Source organism: Budorcas taxicolor, chromosome 7, assembly GCF_023091745.1.
Source record: "Budorcas taxicolor isolate Tak-1 chromosome 7, Takin1.1, whole genome shotgun sequence".
Lineage (NCBI taxonomy): Eukaryota > Metazoa > Chordata > Mammalia > Artiodactyla > Bovidae > Budorcas > Budorcas taxicolor.
In genome coordinates this window covers 79,354,998-79,380,382 of record NC_068916.1, presented here as the reverse complement: position 1 = coordinate 79,380,382, position 25,385 = coordinate 79,354,998, and the positions used below count along the sequence as shown (strand labels likewise).

Sequence of the window (25,385 nt, the reverse complement as noted above, 5' to 3'; positions counted from 1 at the left end):
TTAAAGATGCCCAGAAAAAAGCTATGGCCATTTGTTGACACACTATCTATGGCTGTTTTTGAATTTCAATGGCAAAGTTGTGGAGTTGTAACAGACCGCATGACCCACAAAATGAAAAATATTTACTATCTAGCTTTTGACCGAAAAAGTTTAGTGGTCTCTATCACAGAAGAGGCCAAGCAGGAGATGTGGCTTTTTCCCATTTTTTTAGAAGATGATTCAGGGAGGATGGGAACCAATTATTCTCCCTTGCTAATAAGGACAGAATTAGGTAAGGTGAATTGATGCTATGAAAAGGATGACTGAGGCTTCATGCAGTATTTGGGAAATGTGGCTAACCGTGATGTTTAGGAGAGAGCAGTCAAGGGACAGATGCCAGAGAAGGCATCAGGAGAATGAGTGCTTACTCCTGGTCCTGCAGCTAACTAGCCATGTGACTTGAGACCCTCTGGGCTTCAGCTGCAACAATTGTCAAAGGATTGCAATATGCCAATTTCATTTTCTGCCAGAGTGTATGTTAGGGAGCTGGGGTTGGGTTCAAATTTAATAATTATATGGTGGTGGTTTAGTCACTAAGTCATGTCCGATTCTTGTGACCCCATGGAGTGTAGCCTGTCAGGCTCCTCTGTCCATGGGATTCTCCAGGCAAGAATATTGAAGTGGGTTGCCATTTCCTTCTCCAGTGGATCCTCTTGACCCAGGGATTGAACCCAGGTCTCCCGCATTGCAGGCAGACTCTTTAGTGATTGAGCCACCAGGGAAGCCCAATAATTATATACAAATGCTTTAAATAGAAAAACAGTTCTCATCAAACAGAAGGCACTAACCAGTTATTGTAAGCACCCTGTAAGGAGATAAACTTAGTAGACTTGGCATAAAACAGGTGAGAAACAGTATGCTGGTTACATGCTTTAGGAACTCAGGGATCCAGAGGGATTTCTGGTGTTGCCGGCAATGAAAGTACTTGAGCAGCCCAAGGATAACAGATGACTTCCTGAGCAGGAAGCTCTCATGCGTTTCCCAGCCAAATTTTCAGAAACCAGTCTTCCCAAGGAACCATTTGGGCGAAGGGCTGAGTGATGCATAAGATGGTCCCCTAGTGGTTCATGTAGCTTTTCAGAATAATTTATTTGAGAATGTTTTGTACCCTGGGAGACTTTGGCACTGGAAGAATCTGGTGGAAGAGTATCACAGAAAAGACCCCAGCTGCGGGGGATCTCACCACAGTTGGTAAAGGCTCACGTCTTCCATTTTGCCCGAGGGCTGGTGTTACTCTGATCTACACTTGCCCACAGGCTGAGGCTATGGAAGAACTGTCATGGGGCTGAATGTTTCCAAATTGCTCATTTCTGGAAAGACTTGATGCAAGTTTCAACACGCAAGGAAGATAATTTGGCCTATTTGTCAGAGTTCCTGGCAGGCCTGAATCCAGTGCCTGTCCATAACTGTCCTGGGGCGGATGTGTCAATTTCAGGACCTGTCATGTTCCAGCGGAACACAGAGTCATGTGTGAGCCAGAGTGGGCCCAGGTCTTAAAGTCGTCGCCATCCTTAACAGAAGGGCTTTGCTTTTTATGCGGTCCTTCTGCCTTGCCTGATGCCTTGTTTTCTAGGTAGGCACAATCATGTGTTGCTCCTGACAGCACTCTGCTCTGTGTTTTCAATGCACTGTTTATGCCCCTGCGGTTCTGTAATTAATAATATACTGCTTTTCATCTTCAAAGTGATTTATACACATTAATTAATCCTCATCATACTTTAGAGTTTCTGAATGTCAATAACCATCACTCCCAGGTTTTACTTAGGAAACCAAGACCCAGAAGGAAAACAACTTAGTCAAAGCCACAGGGAAAGGGGTCACTGGGGTCAAGTTCAGAAATCCCTTTGGATCCCTGAGTTCCTAAATCAGGCGCCCTCCAGATGCAGACACCTCATCATGCTTGCAGACCTGCCCTCACCTTTGGAGAGTGGCCGAGAGTAGCCTTGCCACTACCAAGACTGCTGGGTGAATCAGCCCCTTCCATCACTCATTTTGGGTCATAAACTATTTTTCAACACTCCAGGGTTGAAGCATAATCTTACCTAAAGCATACATAATAGGAAATGATGGATTATAAACTAATAAACCATCCTAAGATGCTTGGGTCCAGCTTCCAGTAGCCTCCACACTGAGGATAAATATGTTTCCTAATCCATCACTTACAAGTTACACACCCAATTAAAACATTAAACTCTCGCTACACTGTTCCGCATTTATATGATCGCCTTACAGAAAGCATTATATTTTAACTATCAAGCTCAATAAATCAGGCAGTAGCCATCTATTTCTCTCCTGCGAGTAGAGAAGGAGGTACACCAGGGACCTTATTGGCACAAGCAGACAGTTTCTATATCTGAGCTCCCCATGGTGCCCACCAGCCCAGCAGAACATTAAAGCCCAAGAAGTGAGCTCATGGACCCTTTCTGAAATTTCTGACACATAGACAAATCAAGCAAGGACCCTGAAGGCATTTTGAATTTGCTTCCACCAAGCCCTACCCCTGAACAGCTACCTGCAGAAGCCCACAAAACTACCTTTAAGGACAGAGAAGATTCCACCCAAGTGACTGCGGGGACAACAGATGCCCTTCCCATTCCTCCAGTCCATCCCTGACTCCATCCTTCATCAAGAGGGAAGTGAGAAGCAGACATGACTTTAAATTAGGGGTGCCCGGGTGTCTGACCTCAGCCCACAGGTAGAGCTGGGGTTTGAAGTACAAAGGATTTTGCAAAGCCCCAAATAAACAGGGTGCCTTTCCCCAGAGTGTCAATGTGCTTACTTCTAGAGGGCACTCACTCCTGAGAGATGCAAATAACAAGGGCTGCACAAACTTAATTTTCCATATTAAGATGAGCACAGAGACAATATTTAGTGAAAGAGAGTGAAACCCTTTCATCAGTTTTTGGTCTGTTGTGCTCTGCTCTGTGCAAGGCCCCAGATCTCTGGGGACGCACAGGTGCCCTCCTTTGCCTCCAGGCAAGCTCGGGCACAATGGTCTGGGAAGCTCCGGACCAGCTTATCCTCTGGCAGGCACCTTGCTGGCTGCCTGAGGATGAACGAAGTGTGTGTGAGAGAGAAGAGGGTTTAAATTGGGAGAAAGGGCAAAACGAGAATGATCAGGGTTGTTTTTTATTTTCCTTCTTCTAAATGTGAAGGAGTTCAGCAAATGTGCTGAGAACTCATTTAGAACCGGTCTCTTTTTTGCTGGTGTTTTATAGGCTTGCTTTGCAACACAGCACAGCTAAACTGGGGAGGCCTGACAGAGCAGCCCTGAAACCATGCCAGAACCATCCAGTGTTTCAAATAAATTTAAACAAATGTCACCGTGGCCTCTGCATGGGCCAGGAGATCTGCCGCTGGCAAGCTCAGTTGACAAAGCAGCAGTGCTAGGGGCTCTTAGTTGGGGCCAGGAGCTACGAGCAGGCTTTGTGCCCAGCTCAGGATGCTCTAATGCAGGGGGCACCCTGTCCCTGAACCCCTGGCATCTGCTGCTTCCCAGTTAGAAGGCCATACCCCACGGATGCACACCAACATCCCCAGTGGGTGAAGAAACATACTCCAGCAACTTCATCAATCTGCTATCCTAACTCATACCCTGAGCTCAACCCAGAATCACAGCTGGTGTGGGAGGTGAATCTGATTCAGATTCAGCAGCGCATGAGATGAGAGTTGAAGCAACAGAGGTGAAGGAGAAGAGGTGGGCAAGATCCACTGGGTCTGGGAGACTTGATTCTCTACGAAGACCTGGCTGGATGCTTCCGTCCCTCAATCCTGTTTCTGTTCCCCAGCTCTAAGGATCAGCTAGCCACTCTGACTTTCCTTGCAATCATAATGTTCCACGCCTGCTGATGGCTACTCTTCTATCCAGTTTTTGGCTGGCTAAAGTTTAACCAACGTTGCATGAATGGCCGAGCGCAGACCTGGGTTAAAAATCCAAGATGGAGGAGACCAGAAGGTTACTTGAGGAATGAGGGAGGGACTGACAGCAATGACAATTTTCAGCTTATCTCCAAGAAAGTATACAGTGAGGATATTTAATTTCACTTCTGATAAATGTCATTTAGCATCATGAAGGAGAAACTCATCAAAGTGAAATGGATTTCAGGAGGGGAAAAAGCACTCCCATCCATCACTCATTTTTACATCCTGCAGGAGCCAAGCCGACGGAACAGACCACGGAGGCCCCCTCCGTTCACAAATGGGTGACCGTGCCCCCGCCTGGTCACAGCTGCCCGGACTCACCTATGAAATACGCCAGCAGGATGGCGAGGAGGAGGGCGGCCGCGATGGCCGACAGGGCGGCGCATTTCCAGCTGCAGTACTTGGAGGGCTTCTTCAGCTTGAAGGCCTTCCTGGAGAACGTATTGCGGGGCAGCAGGCGGGGTGGTGGTGTGTAAACCGTTCCTGAGGTCAAAGGGTATCCCGGGGAGGAGCTGCTAAACAGGGGCGTGCTTCCCGAGGACGTCTTAAAGAGGAAGTGCCTGCCAGGGAAGAGCAAAGAGTCAGGACTCACATCCTGGCTGTTGAGGACCAGTCAGCTGCTTCCCCCGACCACCAACTCTGCTGTAGATAGCACGAATATAGTCCTAACTGGGGCTTCCTAAGTGACACCGTGTCAGGAATCTGCCCACAGTGCAGGAGACCTGGGTTCAATCCCTGGGGTCGGGAAGATCCCCTGGAGGAGGGCATGACAACCCACTCCAGTATTCTTGCCCGGAGACTCTCCACGGACAGAGGAGCCTGGCGGGCTGCAGTCCATGGGGTCACAAAGACTTGGACACGACTGAGTACAACACACTGTCCTAATTTTCTACCCTACCCAGTCATGGGCAGAGGAGTGAACATGACATTTGATGGTCATGATTTTTTAAAAATATATTCTACAATCTTTTCATGAGTATTATAGAAAGGTAACCACAATTAAAACAGCAATTAGTATCACAAACCATATCCTCTGATAAAGGAAAGGCTTTCTGTACCTATGTGCTCATGTCCAGAATGGTAAAAGACCTACTATTGATTGATCGACACTGATTCAAGGGTGACAAATAGGTTCCCCCTCCCCCCATTTAAAGGCTAAATCATGTAGTTTTGAGTATAAGATACAAAAAATTTAAAAAAATTTAAATTACAGGATAATTAGTTTATAATATTGTGATGGTTTCTGCCACACATCAATATGAACAGAAATGTTCTGAAAAATCAAAATTTATAATCAAGTGGAAAACAGAATTGTTACTACACAGACTAACATCAAGGATAAAGTTTTTCACACGTTCTACAGATTTCCTTCCAGCAACCCAAAGCCCAAGAGAGGCTATCAGCTTCAGATCCGGAAACTCTGAGAGGGCAGAAAGAAATGATTATCAAATGACTATAATTATAGTTACTAATAATTTTAAAAAATGAAGCCCTTGGTTTGAGAAAGAGTAACTAATTGCCTGCAAAATGAAGTGCTAACACTAGAAAAGGGGCCATAAAATTTGAGGAAATAAAGTTTGAAACTTAATAAATAAATGCTGAGAAGATATTCATGATGAGTAGAAACCAAGACCTTTTCCCATATCACGAATGTAAAATTGGAAATACAATCTTAAAATCTTGTGGTTGCCAGGGGGGTAGGGGAAGGATGGGGAAGGATATTCAGTATCCTGTGATAAACCAGGATGGAGAACATGAAAAATAATGTATATATAACTGATTCCCTTTGGTGTATAGCAACTAACACAACATTGTTAATCAATTATATGTCAATTAACAAAATAAAAGGACTTGAAATATACTGTCACAACTATTTACAGACTAAATATCATAATATTTCCATTTTAGATTTGAGAAATCAGGCTTAACAAAATCAAGCAACTGTTCAAGGATTTAAACTGTGAGCTCTGTCTTATACTAAAGTCTGTGCTCTGAAGTTTTACCCTAAACTGTCTCTCTTGAGTCTTCCTTAATGGGCTGTTTTTCTCTGTTCATTTTGTTTTCTCTTCTGAGACTGCCTCTTTAGATCATGTGATCCTGGTTCTTTCTTTTTTTTTCATTTTAAAAAAATTGATGTATAATGCTCATATCCGATAAAATAGACTTTAAAACAAAGGCTGTGAAAAGAGACAAAGAAGGCCACTACATAATGATCAAAGGATCAATCCAAGAAGAAGACATAACAATTATAAATATATATGCAACCAACATAGGAGCACCGCAATATGTAAGACAAATGCTAACAAGTATGAAAGGGGAAATTAACAATAACACAATAATAGCGGGAGACTTTAACACCCCACTCACACCTATGGACAGATCAACTAAACAGAAAATTAACAAAGAAACACAAAGTTTAAATGATACAATAGACCAGTTGGACCTAGTTGATATCTATAGGACATATCACCCCCAAACAATGAATTTCACCTTTTTCTCAAGTGCTCACGGAACGTTCTCCAGGATAGATCACATCCTGGGCCATAAATCTAACCTTGATAAATTTAAAAAAATCGAAATCATTCCAAGCATCTTTTCTGACCATAATGCATTAAGATTAGATCTCAATTACAGGAGAAAAACTATTAAAAATTCCAACATATGGAGGCTGAACAACACACTTCTGAATAACCAACAAATCACAGAAGAAATCAAAATATGCATAGAAATGAATGAAAATGAAAACACAACAACCTAAAACCTGTGGGACACTATAAAAGCAGTGCTAAGAGGAAAGTTCATAGCACTACAGGCATACCTCAAGAAACAAGAAAAATTTCAAATAAATAACCTAACTCTACACCTAAAGCACTAGAAAAGGAAGAAATGGAGAACCCCAGAGTTAGTAGAAGGAAAGAAATCTTAAAAATTAGGGCAGAAATAAATGCAAAAGAAACAAAAGAGACCATAGCAAAAATCAACAAAGCCAAAAGCTGGTTCTTTGAAAGGATAAATAAAATTGACAAGCCATTAGCCAGACTCATCAAGAAGCAAAGAGATAAAAATCAATAAAATTAGAAATGAAAATGGAGAGATCACAACAGACAATACAGAAATACAAAGGATCATAAGAGACTACTATCAGCAATTATATGCCAATAAAATGGACAACGTGGAAGAAATGGACAAATTCTTAGAAAAGTACAACTTTCCAAAACTGAACCAGGAAGAAATAGAAAATCTTAACAGACCCATCACAAGCACGGAAATTGAAACTGTAATCAGAAATCTTCCAGCAAACAAAAGCCCAGGTCCAGGTGGCTTCACAGCTGAATTCTACCAAAAATTTTGAGAAGAGCTAACACCTATCCTACTCAAACTCTTCCAGAAAATTGCAGAGGAAGGTAAACTTCCAAACTCATTCTATGAGGCCACCATCACCCTAATACCAAAACCTGACAAAGATGCCACAAAAAAAGAAAGCTACAGGCCGATATCACTGATGAACATAGATGCAAAACTCAACAAAATTCTAGCAATCAGAATCCAACAACACATTAAAAAGATCAAACACCATGACCAAGTGGGCTTTATCCCTGGGATGCAAGGATTCTTCAATATCCGCAAATCAATCAATGTAATTCACCACATTAACAAATTGAAAAATAAAAGCCATATGATTATCTCCATAGATGCAGAGAAGGCCTTTGACAAAATTCAACATCCATTTATGATAAAAACTCTCCAGAAAGCAGGAATAGAAGGAACATATCTCAACATAATAAAAGCTATATATGATAAACCCACAGCAATTATCCTCAGTGGTGAAAAATTGAAAGCATTTCCCCTAAAGTCAGGAACAAGACAAGGGTGCCCACTTTCACCGCTACTATTCAACATAGTTCTGGAAGTTTTGGCCACAGCAATCAGAGCAGAAAAAGAAATGGAAGGAATACAAATTGGAAAAGAAGAAGTCAAACTCTCCCTGTTTGCAGATGACATGATCCTCTACATAGAAAACCCTAAAGACTCCACCAGAAAATTACTAGAGCTAATCAATGAATATAGTAAAGTTGCAGGATATAAAATCAACACACAGAAATCCCTTGCATTCCTATACACTAATAATGAGAAAGTAGAAAGAGAAATTAAGGAAACAATTCCATTCACCACTGCAACAAAAAGAATAAAATACTTAGGAATATATCTACCTAAAGAAACTAAAGACCTATATATAGAAAACTATAAAACACTGATGAAAGAAATCAAAGAGGACACTAATAGATGGAGAAATATACCATTTTCATGGATCAGAAGAATCAATACAGTGAAAATGAGTATACTACCCAAAGCAATCTACAGATTCAATGCAATCCCTATCAAGCTACCAGCGTTATTTTTCACAGAGCTGGAACAAATAGTTTCAAGATTTGTATGGAAATACAAAAAACCTCGAATAGCCACAGCAATCTTGAGAAAGAAGAATGGAACTGGAGGAATCAACTTGCCTGACTTCAGGCTCTACGACAAAGCCACAGTCATCAAAACAGTATGGTACTGGCACAAAGACAGAAATATAGGTCAATGGAACAAAATAGAAAGCCCAGAGATAAATCCACACACATATGGGCACCTTATCTTTGACAAAGGAGGCAAGAATATACAATGGAGTAAAGACAATCTCTTTAACAAGTGGTGCTGGGAAAACTGGTCAACCACTTGTAAAAGAATGAAACTAGATCACTTTCTAACACCACACACAAAAATAAACTCAAAATGGATAAAAGATCTAAACGTAAGACCAGAAACTATAAAACTCCTGGAGGAGAACATAGGCAAAACACTCTCTGACATACATCATAGCAGGATCCTCTATGATCCACCTCCCAGAATACTGGAAATAAAAGCAAAAATAAACAGATGGGACCTAATTAAAATTAAAAGCTTCTGCACAACAAAGGAAACTATAAGCAAGGTGAAAAGACAGCCTTCTGAATGGGAGAAAATAATAGCAAATGAAGCAACTGACAAACAGCTAATCTCAAAAATATACAAGCAACTTATGCAGCTCAAGTCCAGAAAAATAAACGACCCAATCAAAAAATGGGCCAAAGAACTAAATAGACATTTCTCCAAAGAAGATATATGGATGGCTAACAAACACATGAAAAGATGCTCAACATCACTCATTATCAGAGAAATGCAAATTAAGACCACAATGAGGTACCACTTCACACCAGTCAGAATGGCTGCGATCCAAAAGTCTGCAAGCAATAAATGCTGGAGAGGGTGTGGAGAAAAGGGAACCCTCCTACACTGTTGGTGGGAATGCAAACTAGTACAGCCACTATGGAGAACAGTGTGGAGATTCCTTAAAAAATTGCAAATAGAACTGCCTTATGACCCAGCAAACCCACTGCTGGGCATACACACCGAGGAAACCAGAATTGAAAGAGACACATGTACCCCAATGTTCATCCTGACACTGTTTATAATAGCCAGGACATGGAAACAACCTAGATGTCCATCAGCAGATGAATGGATAAGAAAGCTGTGGTACATATACACAATGGAGTATTACTCAGCCATTAAAAAGAATACATTTGAATCAGTTCTAATGAGATGGATGAAACTGAAGCCGATTATACAGAGTGAAGTATGCCAGAAAGAAAAACACCAATACAGTATACTAACACATATATATGGAATTTCAAAAGATGGTAATGATGACCCTGTATGCGAGACAGCAAAGAGACACAGATGTGTAGAGCGGACTTTTGAACTCTGAGGGAGACGGAGAGGGTGGGATGATTTGGGAGAATGGCATTGAAACATGTATACTATCATGTAAGAAACGAATCGCCAGTCTATGTTCGATGCAGGATACAGGATGCTTGGGGCTGGTGCACGGGGATGATCCAGAGAGATATGGGGTGGGAGGTGGGAGGGGGGTTCATGTTTGGGAATTCATGTACACCCGTGCCGGATTCATGTCAATGTCTGGCAAAACCAATACAGTATTGTAAAGTAAAATAAAGTAAAAATAAAATTTAAATTAAAAAAATTAAAAAAAATTGATGTATAGTTGATATACAATGCTGCGTTAGTTTCAAGTATACAGCAAAGTGACTATACACAAACACACACATATACATAAACATATATTCTTTTTCAGATTATTTTCCATTTTAGGTTATTATAAGATATTGAATATAGTTCCCTGTGCAATACAGTAGGTCCCTGTTGCTTATCTATCTTATATACAGTAGTGTGTACCTTTTAATCCCAAACTCCCTACTTACCCCCACTCCACACCTCAACCCCTCTTTGACGATTTCCCCTTTGGTAACCATAAGCTTTTTTTTTTTCTAGATCATGGTTCTTTCTTTGGAAATGTTTTTGCCTGCTAAGTGAATAAGGTGCCCTTAGTCTAGAATTATGGCATGACAACAGGGTAATGTACTGTTGATCCCTAATAGAACCCTTTCTCCGGGGTCAGAAGCCTGTCACTCTAAAGATACTTCAGGGACCATCAATTCTCCCACTATAGATTTTCTCCCTCTTTTGTGTGCCATTTATGAGACTTCTATGAGACTTCAAAGGTGCCAGGCCATATCTTTCTTGTTCAAAACGATGACTTCTCTTCTGGAAAACATCTAGTGGATATCAAAGCATGGGTTTGGTAGCCTAGAGTCTGAGCAGCTGGAGGTTGGGGACTGTGGCTTATTTTGTTCATTTTTACGTTATTTGCTCATCTTTATGTTCCCAGGACCCAGTTCAAGTTCAGCAGGTAGGGATGACTTGAATAATGAATGGAGTTTCCTCATTGTTTTGTGAATTTACTCAGCTTCAATTCTGATTTTAAAATGTTACACAGGTATTTCTGCCTCTTCAAGTTTTTAGTAGGTGCAGCTGTATTTATGGAATACATACTAGGTGTCAGTTATAATGCTAAATATTCCACTTGTAACCAAATCTCACAACAACCCCATAAAGTGAGTACTATTATTACCTTATTTTTATGAATGAGAAAACTGAAGCCAAGAGTTAGCATGTGGGATCACTGGGGCTTAAACTCCAGTCTGCCAGACTCTGGAAGCTCTAACTGAACCTATGACACCACATGTTCCCTGCATATGGTGGTTAGCTGGCCTTTCCAGTGGGATTCTGAGGCAAGATCATGGTCCTTACAATTATTTATATCATGGCCTCTTCCAGATAAAACTCTGCAAGTATTTTAATCCTTAGCAAAGACCAAAGGAGGCTGAGATGACTGACAATCACGTCGGAAAATGACTATCTGATTAGTGAATTATTTAGCATGGCTAACATCAAAATAAACAACCGATACTTAAACTTCATTTGTACTGTAAGAACATTTGATGATCTGAATACAGCCAAGAGGTTTGATTCTATAAATGAGGTTTGCATTCCTTGTCCAAGAGCTCACTTTGAAAGCTCCAGATAAAAAGAGCCTTTTCGAAGAGGAGGCAGTGGGCATTGGGTTTAAAGGCAGCCTTTTGGAGCAAAATTCATCTGTACTGGAGTCCTGGTTATGCCATTCCTGGACACAGAAGTTCATGTAGGTTACCTTATGCTGTTCTTGACAGCTCCAGCTCCTCATCAGTAAAATGGGAGTAATAACAACACAGGTTGTTGTGGGAATTACACACAGTCATGTAGGATGAGCACTTAATCAAGGATGTGTCCCAAGGCAAGTGCTCAGTGCCCGACAAATAGCACTTATTCTTAATTCCGGAGAGAACATAAGGAGCCTGAAACATGAGTTTTAATTTAAAGCTTGACAAATGTTGAGCAAACACCTGAAGAGTCCTCCAAATCACTAAATAATAGTCTACTAGCCTATAATTAAGCTAGAACATATGCATACCAGAAAGCCAGGGAAAACTCCAGGGTTTGATTTAGAATGACTTCAAGTTTATTTCTTGAACAATTCTTCAATTCTGGTAAAAAAATAGGGAATGAAACTTAGGGGAATATACAGACGTTGTAAGCCATCATTAATGAGTATTTACAAACATACGGACAACCAGTTTTCACTCCACCAGGGACCTCACCCACTCCCATGACTTCAGCCATCATTGATGGGCCTGGAGTCCCCAGATCTCCATTTCTAGCTCAAGTTCTTCCCTGAGACCCACATTCTAATTGTGTATTGGGTATCTTATCCTCCACATTCCTTAACTCTCTTGAGCAAGTTACAACCAAACACCAACTCTTTTCCTTCCCCTCCCCAATCATACTCCTCCTGACTTCTGTTATCCCCAGTTGTCTAGGACATCACTGTCATCCCCACCTCCTTCCTTCTCTCATCTTCTAAACAAAGGCTTAAAGATCCCATCCATTTTATTTCTGAAAAGGTCTCCCACCAAACTTCTCCTTCATCCCTCTCCCACTTTTCTTTCTAAATCATAAGTTTCATCATACCCCACTTAAAAAGCTCTCCATTCCCTAGAAGAGGAAACCCTGATATCAATATGGGACCAGACTCTTACAACCACTACCCAACCTTTTTATCTTCATCTCCAACCTTGGGCTTTCAGCTCCCATGAACTCTACACTTCAGCCACATCAAAAAGATGCAGTGCTCCTTAATCAACCTGTTTATGACACTGTGCCTTTGTGGATGGTGTGTAATGTTCTCCAAAACGTCTTCCTGTTCCTTTCCTCCTCCCCATCCCAGGCAACTCCGATGCATCTTCCAACCACCTGCCTGGGAAACCTACTCCAACATTTCCCCCACCTCCACCACCCCATCACTTTGTGCACTCAAGAAGCTATTTATACACTTGTTTATATGTATATATGTGTGTGCTTATAAAATACATATTATATATTGTTATATTATGTAAATATGTTTAATGTGACTGTCACAAATCCAATCGTAAAATCCTTTCCATTTGATACTGTTAAACATTACTCTTGGCATTTCTAGAATCTAAACATCAGTGCCTCAACACCAGTCATATTTGTGGACAGAATCCATAAATTGGAAAGAAGGATGTTTTTAGCAATATGAGAGAAATCACAAGATGAAGATTAAGATGTTTGAATTGATTTTAGTTGTCTTTAATGCACTCATTAATAAGAAATACTAGAAGAATATGATTATTTCTTACGTATAGGATTGCTTCATGAGATCCTCTAACTGTCCCCTTGACAATCCAGGCTATTTTTTCACATTTCCTTCTAAAAAGGAAGTCAGATTATGTTACATCATCACTGTCCTCTTTTCCCAGAAAGAAAGAAAGAGGGAAGGAAAGAAAGAAAAAAGAAAACATTGTAAAAATTAAAAAATGAAAAGTAATTAAATAAAAAGACAAGGCTTCCAATAATACTTCGAGAAAAATTGGAAATCTTTCCCATGGCCTACAACTCCCCAGACAATCTGGCCTCTGACTGTATCTTCCACCACTTTGTCCCCTCCCCTCCATGAGTTATACTCATCATATCATGTCCAACATATTCCTGCCTCAGGACCTTTGAACTTGCTATTCCCTCTGCCTGGAAATGGCTCAGATGATGAAGAATCTGCCTGCAAGGTGGGAAACCCAGGTTTGACCCCTGGGTCAGGAGGATCCCCTGGAGAAGGGAATGGCTCCCCATTCCAGTATGTGTGCCTGGAGAATTCCATGGACAAATGAGCATGGTGGGCTATAGTCCACAGAGTCGCAAAGAGTGGGTAATGACTGAAGCAAATAACACTTTCCTTTTCACTGCCTGGAAATACCTGCAGTTTGTTTCTTCATGTCGGTCAACATTCTATTTCCCCTCACTTCTTTCTCTATCACTCTCTCCTATTAAAACTGCTTTTTTTTTTTTTTCCTCCTGGGTACATGCATGTGTGCATTACTTATTGTCTGTCTCCATCATGAGAACCGAATTTCTATGAAGTTCAAAACCATCGGGTATTTTGTCTGATGTGTTCATCACTGCATCCTAACATCTAGAGCAGAGCCTGGCACAGAGAGGGAAGCCAACAAATTTCTGTTGGGTGAAAGTCCCGCAACTTTCTCAAGGCCAAAATCATGAACGGTAAAGGGACAATACTGTGAACATGGTGAATTTTGAAACGAACATTTCTTCTGCCATGTCAACTCTTATTTTCCAAACAGATTGATAAGTATGCAAAGTTCATACAGGCAAGAGAGTCTGTGTTTATACAGACAAGGCCAGATCCTGCTATGGACGAGAAACCACCTCTACACTTTTGGGCACTGTATGAACTTTTTCAGGATAAAAACTCTCAGGCCTCTCACGGGTATTGCAGTGTCTGTAGTGATCACTGCTAGATGAAACTCATTTAATTATCACATCCTTTCCTTCTGGTTGCTGGTCTTTAAAATTATTAAACCAGGGTGTCAGAGATAGGTAGATTCCTCACACAATACAATTACACCCTGGTGTTTTGTATCTTTAGAAGATTAAATTCAGCAAATAAAAAAACTTTTTTTTATTAATAAAAAGAAGCAATCTTTGGATTATATCCCATAAATACCTGCTTTAGAATTACCTGAAGGCTCTGTCAGAAAAGTGCAAATTCCTGGGCTGCATTCAGACCTAGGCTTGGGGTCTGGGAATGCATTGGTGGAGAGGAATTCTAGGTGTTTCTAATGTATCATAAAGCTTAAGAAATTCTACCCTAACCCTTGATGCAATTTTCAACTACATCTGCCTCACCCAGAACACACTAAATGGTTACTAGATACATGCCTTAAAATGCAAGTTTTGAATGCTTGATGTCTTTAGATGTGAAATGTCATGAAGTCTACAACTTATTTGCAAATGACTCAGTACAAAGATCTCTCTCTCTATGGATCTAAAAGCGACATGTAACAAAATGGTAGCAATTGTTTAAACTACAATTAACTACTACTGTAATACAGGTGGTTTTTCTCACCTGTATTATTCTTCCGACTTTTCTGAATGCTTGAAAGTTTTCAAAATAACAGGTTGAAGAAAATGCAGACTCTGACTCACTCAAAGATCACAGTCAAATGAAGCAAGAATAAAGGTAAATAAAAGGAAGCAAAAAGACCTACAAGGTGATGGTCTGGCCAGATGGTCAATGGGAGGGCCAAGAAGGGTTAGGGCACTTTGGATTTTTCCTAAACTAGCTCTTAAGACAGCTTATCCACCTCGGGGGCCTGCTTAGCGTGCTCCTAGGAGTCATTTGTAATGCCCCAGCCGAAGGTCTTCCCAGTGGTTGGCCATGGAAATAGCGCAGCTCGGGACTCCGGGCGTCAGCAAAAATGTGTCGTTTCCAAATGCACTTGACATTTTTCAAGCACAACTCAACTGCTCTCAGAATTGGCCACTTGTGCCTCAGGAAGGAAGGCAAATGAGGGGCCCCCAAAGTGCTGTCTTTGGAGTTTGCTAACACTCGAGGGGAGAGAGAAATCAGTCCTTGATGGTGTACAAAAACGAATACTTCTTTTGTTGTGCACACTTCTTTCCTTGGTAGCCATGTGGGTTACCAAAGTTCACCCCCAGCACCCAGCATCATGCCTGGCACAGGTTAGCGGCTCAAAGGCTGGCTGTCAAATTGAGTAGTGAGACTAAGGAATGGTGGTCCCTCTCTCTTCTCTATAGCCTCCGTCCCCATGAATTCTCAGAATAAAGTGATCATCACTTCACTCTAAATTCTCAATCTTTTTAGTACAAGTGACCACTTCCCCTCTTGTGAAAACAAAATCATTTAATAAAAACTGTGGTGGCGGGGGGGGGGGGGGGGGGGGGGGCTTCCCCGGTGGCTCAGTGGTAAAGAATCTGTCTATAATGCAGGAGTCACAGGAGGTGTGGGTTTGATTCCCGAGTGGGGAAGATCCCCTGGAGAAGGGCATGGCAACCCACTCCAGTATACCCAGCACGCAAGCACGCAAGTGAGAGAGAAGGAGAGCAAAATCAACAGCCATTCCCCCATGGGCTTTACAGGACTGCAAAGGCATGCATTTGAGGCAGAATCTTGGCAAGCCAGGCTTTCACTTCAAATTGCTTAGAAAATTAAGGACATACATTTTCTCTGATGAAACAACCGTGGAAGATTTTAAAAAGCAGTTGAACAAACAAGACACTCATGCTTCGCATCCATGCAAGAAGGACCCCGTCAATTCAAAACATGGTGCATTTTTATCCTTGTGATACAGAAGAAGCTTCACTGATTAGAGTGGAAGCTTTGATAATCAGTGGCTGGCTAAACTACTTGAGGCCCCAACAAAAGATTTCTCTTCCTTTTTTTTTCTGAGTCAATGGCGAATAAACTCACTCATTAACCTCAAAACCTACCAAAGAAAAGAAACAAACAAATATTGAAAGGCCCTTAATGCGAAGTATCATTTTTTTTTTTTTCCCAGCTTGCAACCAGTGGGATCCTTAGAGGCGGTCTGCATCTTTTCTGTTGCTTTAACTTTATTCCCAGGGGAAATCCCAGTAGGGTTTCGAAAAAGAAATGTACTAGAGAAACAATTGCGTAGAGGTCAAGTTTTTGTGTCTTTCTTCTTGCTTGCTCTCTTTCAGTCTGGATCCAGCTCTTCCATCACAGAGCACCATGGAATTAACCAGGATGACTCACAACTAACAGTGCAGCTGTGGTCTTTGCTCATGAAGTCAGCCACAGCCACCATTCTCCTTGAAACTGAGTGAATGTCTTGAATGCTCTCCAGGTAGCATGGTGAGCAAAAAAAAACAAACAAAAAAAGCAGCTCTGTTTATCAGGGCAACCAGGTGTTGACTGTTGTTCTACCGAGAAAATTGACCTCTCCAGAAAATAAACTCACAGGTATTCAGAGTAGCGGATGGGAATATTAATACACAGTCCATTAATCCCTAAAAGATTTTGAATATCATACAGGCAGTTGCTGAAATGAGATAAAATGCCAGAGAAAGGAGAGAGACAGAAGTCCAGCAGGCGTGGGGGCGTGGTGATCAGTAAGGGAGACCAGGTGTGCCTGGAAAACTCGAGATCCCCTCCCATCTCACTGGCGCTGGCCGTGCCCTTTGAAGCACCAGGTTTGCTGTCTCAAAAGGAGTACGTTTAATAAAGAGGCAGCCCATAAAGGGTACTGTAGCATGTAAAGTTACTGTAATTAGGTTTTCAGGAGATATCATAAAACAGTTAGCTGGAGAGAGGTTAAACAACCAGCACACTTTCTGCCATTGCTAATCTGCTCTCCAACCTGAGAAGAAATGGTGATGGAGAGGGGCAACTCAAAAGGTAGATGAGAGAGAGAGAATAAGAAGGGGGGGGGGGGTGGGGGGAAGAGGTAAAAAGAAGAGAGAAAAGGGTAGAGATAAATAAGAAAAAGGAGGAGGAGAAAAAGGAGAGTGAGTGGTGGGGAGCAGAGAGAGAGAGATGTAGGGCATGCAGAGAAAGAAAACAAAAAAAGAGAAGCTTTCAGGATGAGACAGAGAAAAATGATGTTGGACACTGTACTATTCAGCTCCCCCACTTTTTGGGGGCTGCACCATGTGCCTTACAGGATCTTAGCTCCCCAACCAGAGATCAAACCTGGGCACAGCAGTGAAAGCCCATGTCTTAACCGTTGAATCGCCACAGAATCCCCATTCAGTCACTTTTTAAATAGCAAAACTAAACAATCTTTTAAATGTCCTGCATTTATTTTCCTGTTTACAAATGTAAGAGGCACACATTATAAAAGGAAAACCAAGTATGTAAGTTAAAGCAAGTCTCCCTTACACTGAGGGTGTGTGTATGCTCAGTCGTGGCCAACTCCTTGTGACCCTTGACTGTAGCCTGCCAGGTTCCTCTGTCTATGGGATTTTCCAGGCAAGAATGGAAAATGGGCCCTCCTCCAGGGCATCTTCTCAACCCAGGGATTGAAACCACGTCCCCTGCGTCTGCTGCACTGCAGGTGGATTCTTTACCGCTGAGTCATCAGGGAGAGACTGGTAAACATTTGATGTTTAGAGTCAGACATTTTCCCTACAGATAAAAATTCTTTTATTATTAATTCTTTTTGAAATCAATAAGATCATGCCAAGGAGGTGGTACTGAATCTGTAGATTCTGAACTTGGACCACCAGGGTTTGGATCCCAGCACTAGGCAAGTTACCCTAAGTTCCTGCAGTCTCACCTGTAAAGTGAGAGATGGCTGGTATATATCTATATATACCTACTTCATAGGCTTGTTAGAAGGATTGGGTATATTTATTTATGTGCAAAGGCTTCCCAGGTAGCTCAGTGGTTAAGAACCCTCCTGCCAAAGCAGGAGCCATGGGTTTGATCCCTGGGGAGGGTAGATCCCCTGGAGGAGGAAATGGCAATCTACTCCAGTACTCTTGCTGGGAAAATTCCCATGGACAGAGGAGCCTGGAAGGCCAGTCCATGGGATTGCAAAGAGTCAGACAGGACTGGCCAACTCAGCACAACACAACAACACTCATGTGAAAGCCTTAACACTGAGCCTGATGTTCAGTGAGTGATCAGTTCAGTTCAGTCACTCAGTTGTGTCCAACTCTTTGCAACCCCACGAATCACAGCATGCCAGGCCTCCCTGTCCATCACCAACTCCCGGAGTCCGCCCAAACCCATGTCCATTGAGTCGGTGATGCCATCCAACCATCTCATCCTCTGTCGTCCCCTACTCCTCCTGCCCTCAATCTTTCCCAGCATCAGGGTCTTTCCCAATGAGTCAGCTCTTCGCATCAGGTGGCCAAATTACTGGAGTTTCAGCTTCAACATCAGTCCTTCCAATGAACACCCAGGACTGATCTCCTTCAGAATGGACTGGTTGGATCTCCTCGCAGTCCAAGGGACTCTCAAGAGTCTTCTCCAACACCACACTTCAAAAGCATCAATCCTTCCACACTCAGCTTTCTTTATAGTCCAACTCTTACATCCATACATGACCACTGGAAAAACCATAGCCTTGACTAGATGGACCTCTGTTGACAAAGTAATGTCTCTGCTTTTGAATATGCTATCTAGGTTGCTCATGACTTTCCTTCCAAGGAGTGATCAGTAAATGTAGCTATTAATCGCTTGAAGGCAGGAATCAAGTATATCTTACTTTTTACTATATCTGCTTGACCCACACAGTGCCCAGCTCATTTAAAATATCTCTGGAACTAATGCACTGTCCTAATTAGCACAGCGACTAGAGGATTGTCGGCAACCCTACCCCTCAAAAATAATTTTATTAGGAAGGGAAAGGATGGAGGATGTTACTAACACACATCTCTTCTTCCAGTTGGGAATTTATGCTTGGGTTGAGAAGTGAACTGTTGCTTTAAAAATAAAACTTGAAAAATGTTTTAAAAAGCTACTACTTCCCAAGTTTGAAGAAGTAGCCAATAACCCAATTAGTATAATGAAAAGCCCATTTCATATCATGATTCCTTAAGCTTTAAACTCAAACCAATTTTGATTCAATGAGAAACAGGCTTTCAAGGTTTCTGATCTCTGAACCTTTCAGATCAGAGGGGACCGTCATTACATTTGCATATGCCACGAACAACAGGAAAATCCTCTATTTTGCCCTCTTCAAAATTTGCAGTCATACCAAAAATACTCACAGCTGGAATAATTAGCAACTCAATTTATTGCCTTCCGTTTTCTAAATAGAAGCTTGATATTTAAATAGCATCACACTGTGATATAACATAGCATTTTTTCATAGAAAAACTTTGTTTTTCTTTTCCCCCCACGAAATGATACAGTGTTTAGTGTGACAGGCAACGGAGGTCACTAAAGAAACCTGGTGTTTTGTGAGCAAATCCATTTCAGAATCTTTGGCATGAGATGACGATGAGTCTTTTTTCGCACCCCGCTCCCCCTCCTCCAAGTTGTTAACTTGACTTTTTTCCAGTTAATTGGTAAGAGTCCTGATATAGTTGAGGGGAAAAAACAAAGACTTCTGACTTTGGCTTATACTTGACCTTGAAACCACCTTACACCGTAATATGGGAGTGTAGAGACAGCCATTTGAAATAGACTTGCATCTGTGTTCACCCGCAGCCAGAGGTGGAGAAAGGGAGAATGCACGCCATCAGATATAATCAAGGAGCACAGGGACTTCTCCCATTGTGTTTACTGCCTGCACCATTCAGAGAGTCAAAGAATTTTCAAGCTGGAAGGAGCCTTAGGATATGTCCCTTTATCATATTCTGCTTCATGCTTCTACCTTTGTCCTGCGTGTTTGCCTTGTCTCTTCTGTCAAATGACAAGCTTCTCCAAGGCAGGCTCTCTATCTTTTGCTTCCTACTACTTTTCTCTGTTCACAGTTGGTGTTCACAAGTGTCTGCTCAAGGAGCATACAAAGTATGGTTTAATGGAAAATGTACAGGCTTTGGAATGAGGCAAGACTGCATTCAAATCTCAAATCCTTTGGGAACTGTGTTATATTGGGAAAGCCAATTAATTTCTCCGAGCCTTGGATGCCTTCTCTAAAAGATGGGTAAATAATAACATCTACATTACAGAACTGTTGGAAGGGCTGAAAGAGATCATTTGTGAGCACAGAAGCTGGCCTATAGGAGGTGTTTAATACATGGATGTACTGTATATTTGGGAAATACAGTACATCCATGTATTAAACATGTCCTGAGTCTTTATTAAATGTTGGTTGTCCTGACTCAACCAATATTTACAGGGATCAGTTCAGTTCAGTTCAGTCCCTCGGTCTGATAAATTTCTGTATTTACAGGGATACAATGGTAAATTAAGTATCCTAACCCTCATGTGGAATTTCTAATTGGAGAGGCCGGCCAAATAAAACTCAAGTGCAGGTAAATCAATTTGTTGTTTTTCAGTCGCTAAGTCATGGACCCAAGGACTGCAGCCTACCAGGCTTCCTTGTCTGTCACCATCTTCCAGAATTTGCTCAAACTCCTGTCCACGGAGTTGATGCTGCCATTCAACCATCTCACCCTCTGTTGTCCCCTTCTCCTCCTGTCCTCAAACTTTCCCAGCATCCGGGTCTTTTCCAATGAGTCGGCTCTTCGCATCAGGTGACCAAAGGATTGGAGCTTCAGCATTATTTCTTCCAATGAATATTCAGGGTTGATTTCCTTTAGGATGGACCGGTTGGATCTCCTTGCAGTCCAAGGGACTCTCCAGAGTCTTCTCCAAAACCACAGTTCAAAGGCATCAATTCTGCAGCACTCAGTCTTCTTTATGGCCCAATTCTCACATCTGTACATGACTAGTGGAAAAACCATAGCTTTGACTAGATGGACCTTTGTAAACCAATGAATACATGATATAATTACAAATTGTGAAAACCACTAAGATAGAAAATGTGGGACTCCATTAGTGTGGTCACTCTTCTCTGAGGAGACGATGAAAAAGAGGTGATCTGAGGAAAAGAAGTGGGTAATCAAATGGTGAAAAGAGTGTCCCAAGCAGAGAAAACTCTTATTTTTATTCTGAGGAGGCATCTAGCAGGTCTGGTGAGAGTCTCGTTTTCTTCAAGTTGGAATCCTCCTCAACTTTTCTGTCATCCTTGAGGTATGCTAGCCACAATTACATCAATTATTTCCATTGAGGAAACACGATGGTTTTGAAAAATAATGGGATAATGCATTTTTAAGGCTAATTTCTAGGATCCTTCTTAGTGATTCTGTGCATTTTGCAGCCTTCCCTTCCTCCCTTTGCACATCAAACCCAAAGAATGTATATATTCAGGCATTAGTTTACAGTAATCTCAGAGCCAGTTACTGGTTTGTCACCAAGAGCTCAAGAGATAACACTCCTTAAAGTCTGGAAGAATTTTTGGTAAATGTACTTGCTACTTATCTGTCACTTCTCTGCCCACCTATATACAGAGCAGTTTATCTTCACAGGTTTCGTATCTCTGCAAACATGGAGATTTCATGGTGCATTTTCTCTTCCAAATCACTTTGAAAAGAATACGATGAGAACGGATTTCATCTCTGAAAAATCCAATGTTTACCCTCTACCACCCAGAGAAGAATCCATTTATCTTTCTCTTCTTTCCCCCCACCTCTGTAATGAAGGAGCCCTGCCTCACACACCTTTTTTGTTTCCTTATCTTTGGTGCTTCAGTGATCTCAGGAAAACCTGAAGAGTTGCATTTACCAGGATGCAGCCCAGGGATCATGTGGGCCATCTTCCAGATATTAACATATTACACACATGGATCCATTTACCAGTATTAATCAGATCACATGTGCTGGTATTTTGTCCAGTGCCTTCAAAGTTCACCATTTCAAAGTATGTTTTGGAAGAAGACATTTATTCCCTACCATCCTTCTTGGAAACTTCTGGAGCAAGAATCATGTTCCCCAGACTACTGTGCCTCTCCCTTCAGTTGATCTTTCAGACTGAGGGAGACACATCAATCCTCTAGCTGCTCTTCATTAATTAAATTTTTTTCTATAGAGGTGAAATTCACATAACATAAAATTAATCATTTTAAGCTGTACAATTCTGTGGCACTTGGTACATTCACAATGGCATAAACCACCACCTGTATTTTGTTCCAAAAATTTTCATCACCCCCAAAGAAAACGGTCCCCATTAAACAGTAACTCTCATTCTCCCTTCTCCCACCCTCAGCTCTGGGTAACCACTGATCTGATTTCCATCTCTATGGATTTCCCTATTCCAGATATTTCACATACTAATATCATACAATATGTGGCCTTTTGTGCCTGGCTTTTCTCACCTGGCGTAATGTTCTCAAAGTCATCTCTGTCATAATATTTATCAGTACATCTTTCTTTTTCTGTGGCTGAAAAACTATTCCATTGTATTAATATATCATGGTCATTCCTGGGTATCCACTGGGGACTGGTTTCAGGACCCCACTTGGATACCAAAATCCATGGATGTTTAAGTCCCTTAAATGAAATGGCGGAGTATTTGCATATAACTACACACATGCCCCTTTAAAATGTCTCTAGTACAAAGTAAATACTATGTAAATCATTGTAAATGCAATATAAATGCTATATAAATAGTTGCCAGTGCACGGTAAATTCAAATTTTGCTTTTTGGAATTTTCCTCCCAAATATTTCTGATTTCTGGTTCATTGACTCCACAGATGCAGAACCCGTGACTGTGGAGGGCTGACTATATGTGGCACACGCTGTTCACTCAGTCATCCATTGATGGACATTTGGGTTGTCTCCACCTCCTGGCCACTGGGCACAGGGCTGATCTGGATATTTGCAACAAATACTTGTTTTCATTTTTTGTTTTTTGGAGGCTATACCCAGCAGTGCAATTGTTGGGTCATATGGTTACTATGACCCATGACCTATAACTATGATCCACCTGCAGCGCGGGAGACCTGGGTTTGATCCCTGGGTAGGGAAAATACCCCTGGAGGAGTGCATGGCAATCCACTCCAGTATTCTTGCCTGGAGAATTCCCATGGACAGAGGAGCCTGGTGGGCTATAGTCCATGGGGTCGCAAAGAGTCAGACATGACTGAGCGATTAAACACAGTGGTCATTATGTGTAACTTTTTGATAAACCTTTAGCTAGCTTCTAAATGCAGAGAATGATGGTCTACATCGAACTTCTCTGCAAGGTTACATTCTGGTTGGCTCTAAACCTTGTGTCAGGCTTCTTGCATCTAATCCATGTTGTGAACTCGTTTTTGAAACCTTGTACTAAATTATAAAAATAAGAAGCATCATCAAAGGGCCAGGGAGCTATATGTGCAGAAAGCATAATACAACTTCGTATCTTACAAAATGCTTTCATATGCCCAAGTCAATGGCTTTCATTTCAGGAAAGAGGTTTTAGCGAAAGCCTGGTAAAGTTTATATTCTAGGAAAGCTATCGTATCCCCTGATAGTTTAGTTTTAAAAAAGTTTCATTGTTAGCACATATTCTGAGCACAGTATTACTAATAGTACTTACAAGGTCCAAGTACTGTGGAACCTAATAAATGAGTGAATTTCAAAAGTTTTGGCCGAAAGAGATATTATGTTTTATTTTAGAGAGCAAAATTACAAAGTCCTTCTCTAGCAAGGATGTGAAGACATGCTAGGCTTCCTACTTCAGTCATGACATCAGAGACAGACTGAAATACTAAGACTCAAACTGTGTTCTTGGGACCACCAACTGGATATGTGTATTACTAACTTCACCTAAAGAAAGAATTCCATGATATTTGGGAAATATTGGAGTAAATAAAATTAAGGAGATTACTACATATTTTCACAAGCCTTTCACATCTTAAAGATCTCAGTACCTTCTGCAAAATATTTGTCTTTTTATTTACTGATTTGATCACATAAATTTTAACCCACACACCTTCCCTGTCTTAAAACTGGTATCCCACTGGGTATATCTTTGAGAAATAAAGTTTTGATTCATTTCTATTTCTGAATGAGTACACTAATGCCCAAAAAGAAATCAGAAATAAACAAACAAACAAAAATGGTTACTTCCTAGATTTTTGTAGATTCTTAAGACCTAGTCTTGGGGTGGAGGGAGAGAGGGAGGGATAAAAGGAGGAAGGAAAGAGAGAAAGAAGAGAAGGCAGGACTATCTTTATGTCATAAAAATTAAAAGGGACAGATTAAGTATGTTACAGGATTCCTTCAAGGCCTGGAAAAGAAACACTGAATTATCTAAGTTTTTGCAGTGTGTACAGCTGAGATTGCGTTGATGACTTAGTTGTTGGTAACTCAGCTGTACAGACATCCAGAGGAAAAAGAAAACTGCTATCCATTCTTGTGTCTTATACATTTGCTTTTTCCATATATCTACTGTATGTGGAGATTTCTGGCATTTATGTTTGGGGCTCTGTTCACTTTTTTCAGCCCTCAAATAAAAGCAGTTATCTTGAATACAATTTGTTTTCTCATTTGAATTTACATCAGACCCTTTAGGGCATAAGCCCTAAAGAAGACCTATCAGTGTATGTACCCACATTTTTTTTTAACATGTATAATATCCATAGGTATTTTTCCTTAGCACTCCTCAGGAAATGATACACGAGCCCTTCAGGGATATTAATTAAGCTTCGTAGCAACCCCTGTGACATGTCTGCCTGCCTACATATATCTGTTGGACACAGAAATTAATGCTTTGCGGAAGTGTGCCATTTAAGTGTGTTTGTAGGCCAGCCACATACCCAGTGACAATGAATGAACAGATCCATACGTGTCAGTCACCAAAGAAGGAAAAAGAGCCATTTAAAAAGGCAACCATCTTCTAGCATCAGCACGTAAATACCACCACGGCAACTTTTTATCCTCTTGGGCAGATCCTGCCGCATCCCTGTCACAAAACAGGTCCCGGGGAAGCAGACTCTGAAAGTCTGGCTTCCTTAAAAGGCTCCTGGTTTCTTAAATGCTGGGTTTCCCAGGGCCCCAGGCAAGGCTTTTTAAAAATGCAAGTGTCAAGGCAAACTGTCATGCGTGTTTGCCTTAAGTACCCGAAAAGCTTGTCACTGCCATCTTG

At 41.4% G+C, this 25,385-nt stretch overlaps 1 protein-coding gene across 1 annotated transcript in view; it reads right to left on the bottom strand.

Annotated features, from left to right (window-relative positions):
* The window catches only part of TENM2 (teneurin transmembrane protein 2), a 1,062,966-nt gene that overhangs the window by 300,337 nt on the left and 737,244 nt on the right, over positions 1–25,385 (bottom strand). Inside the window, exon 5 of the mRNA XM_052642871.1 lies at positions 4,282–4,520. Coding sequence (XP_052498831.1) covers positions 4,282–4,520 — 239 coding nt within the window. The remainder of the gene's footprint in view (positions 1–4,281; positions 4,521–25,385) is intronic.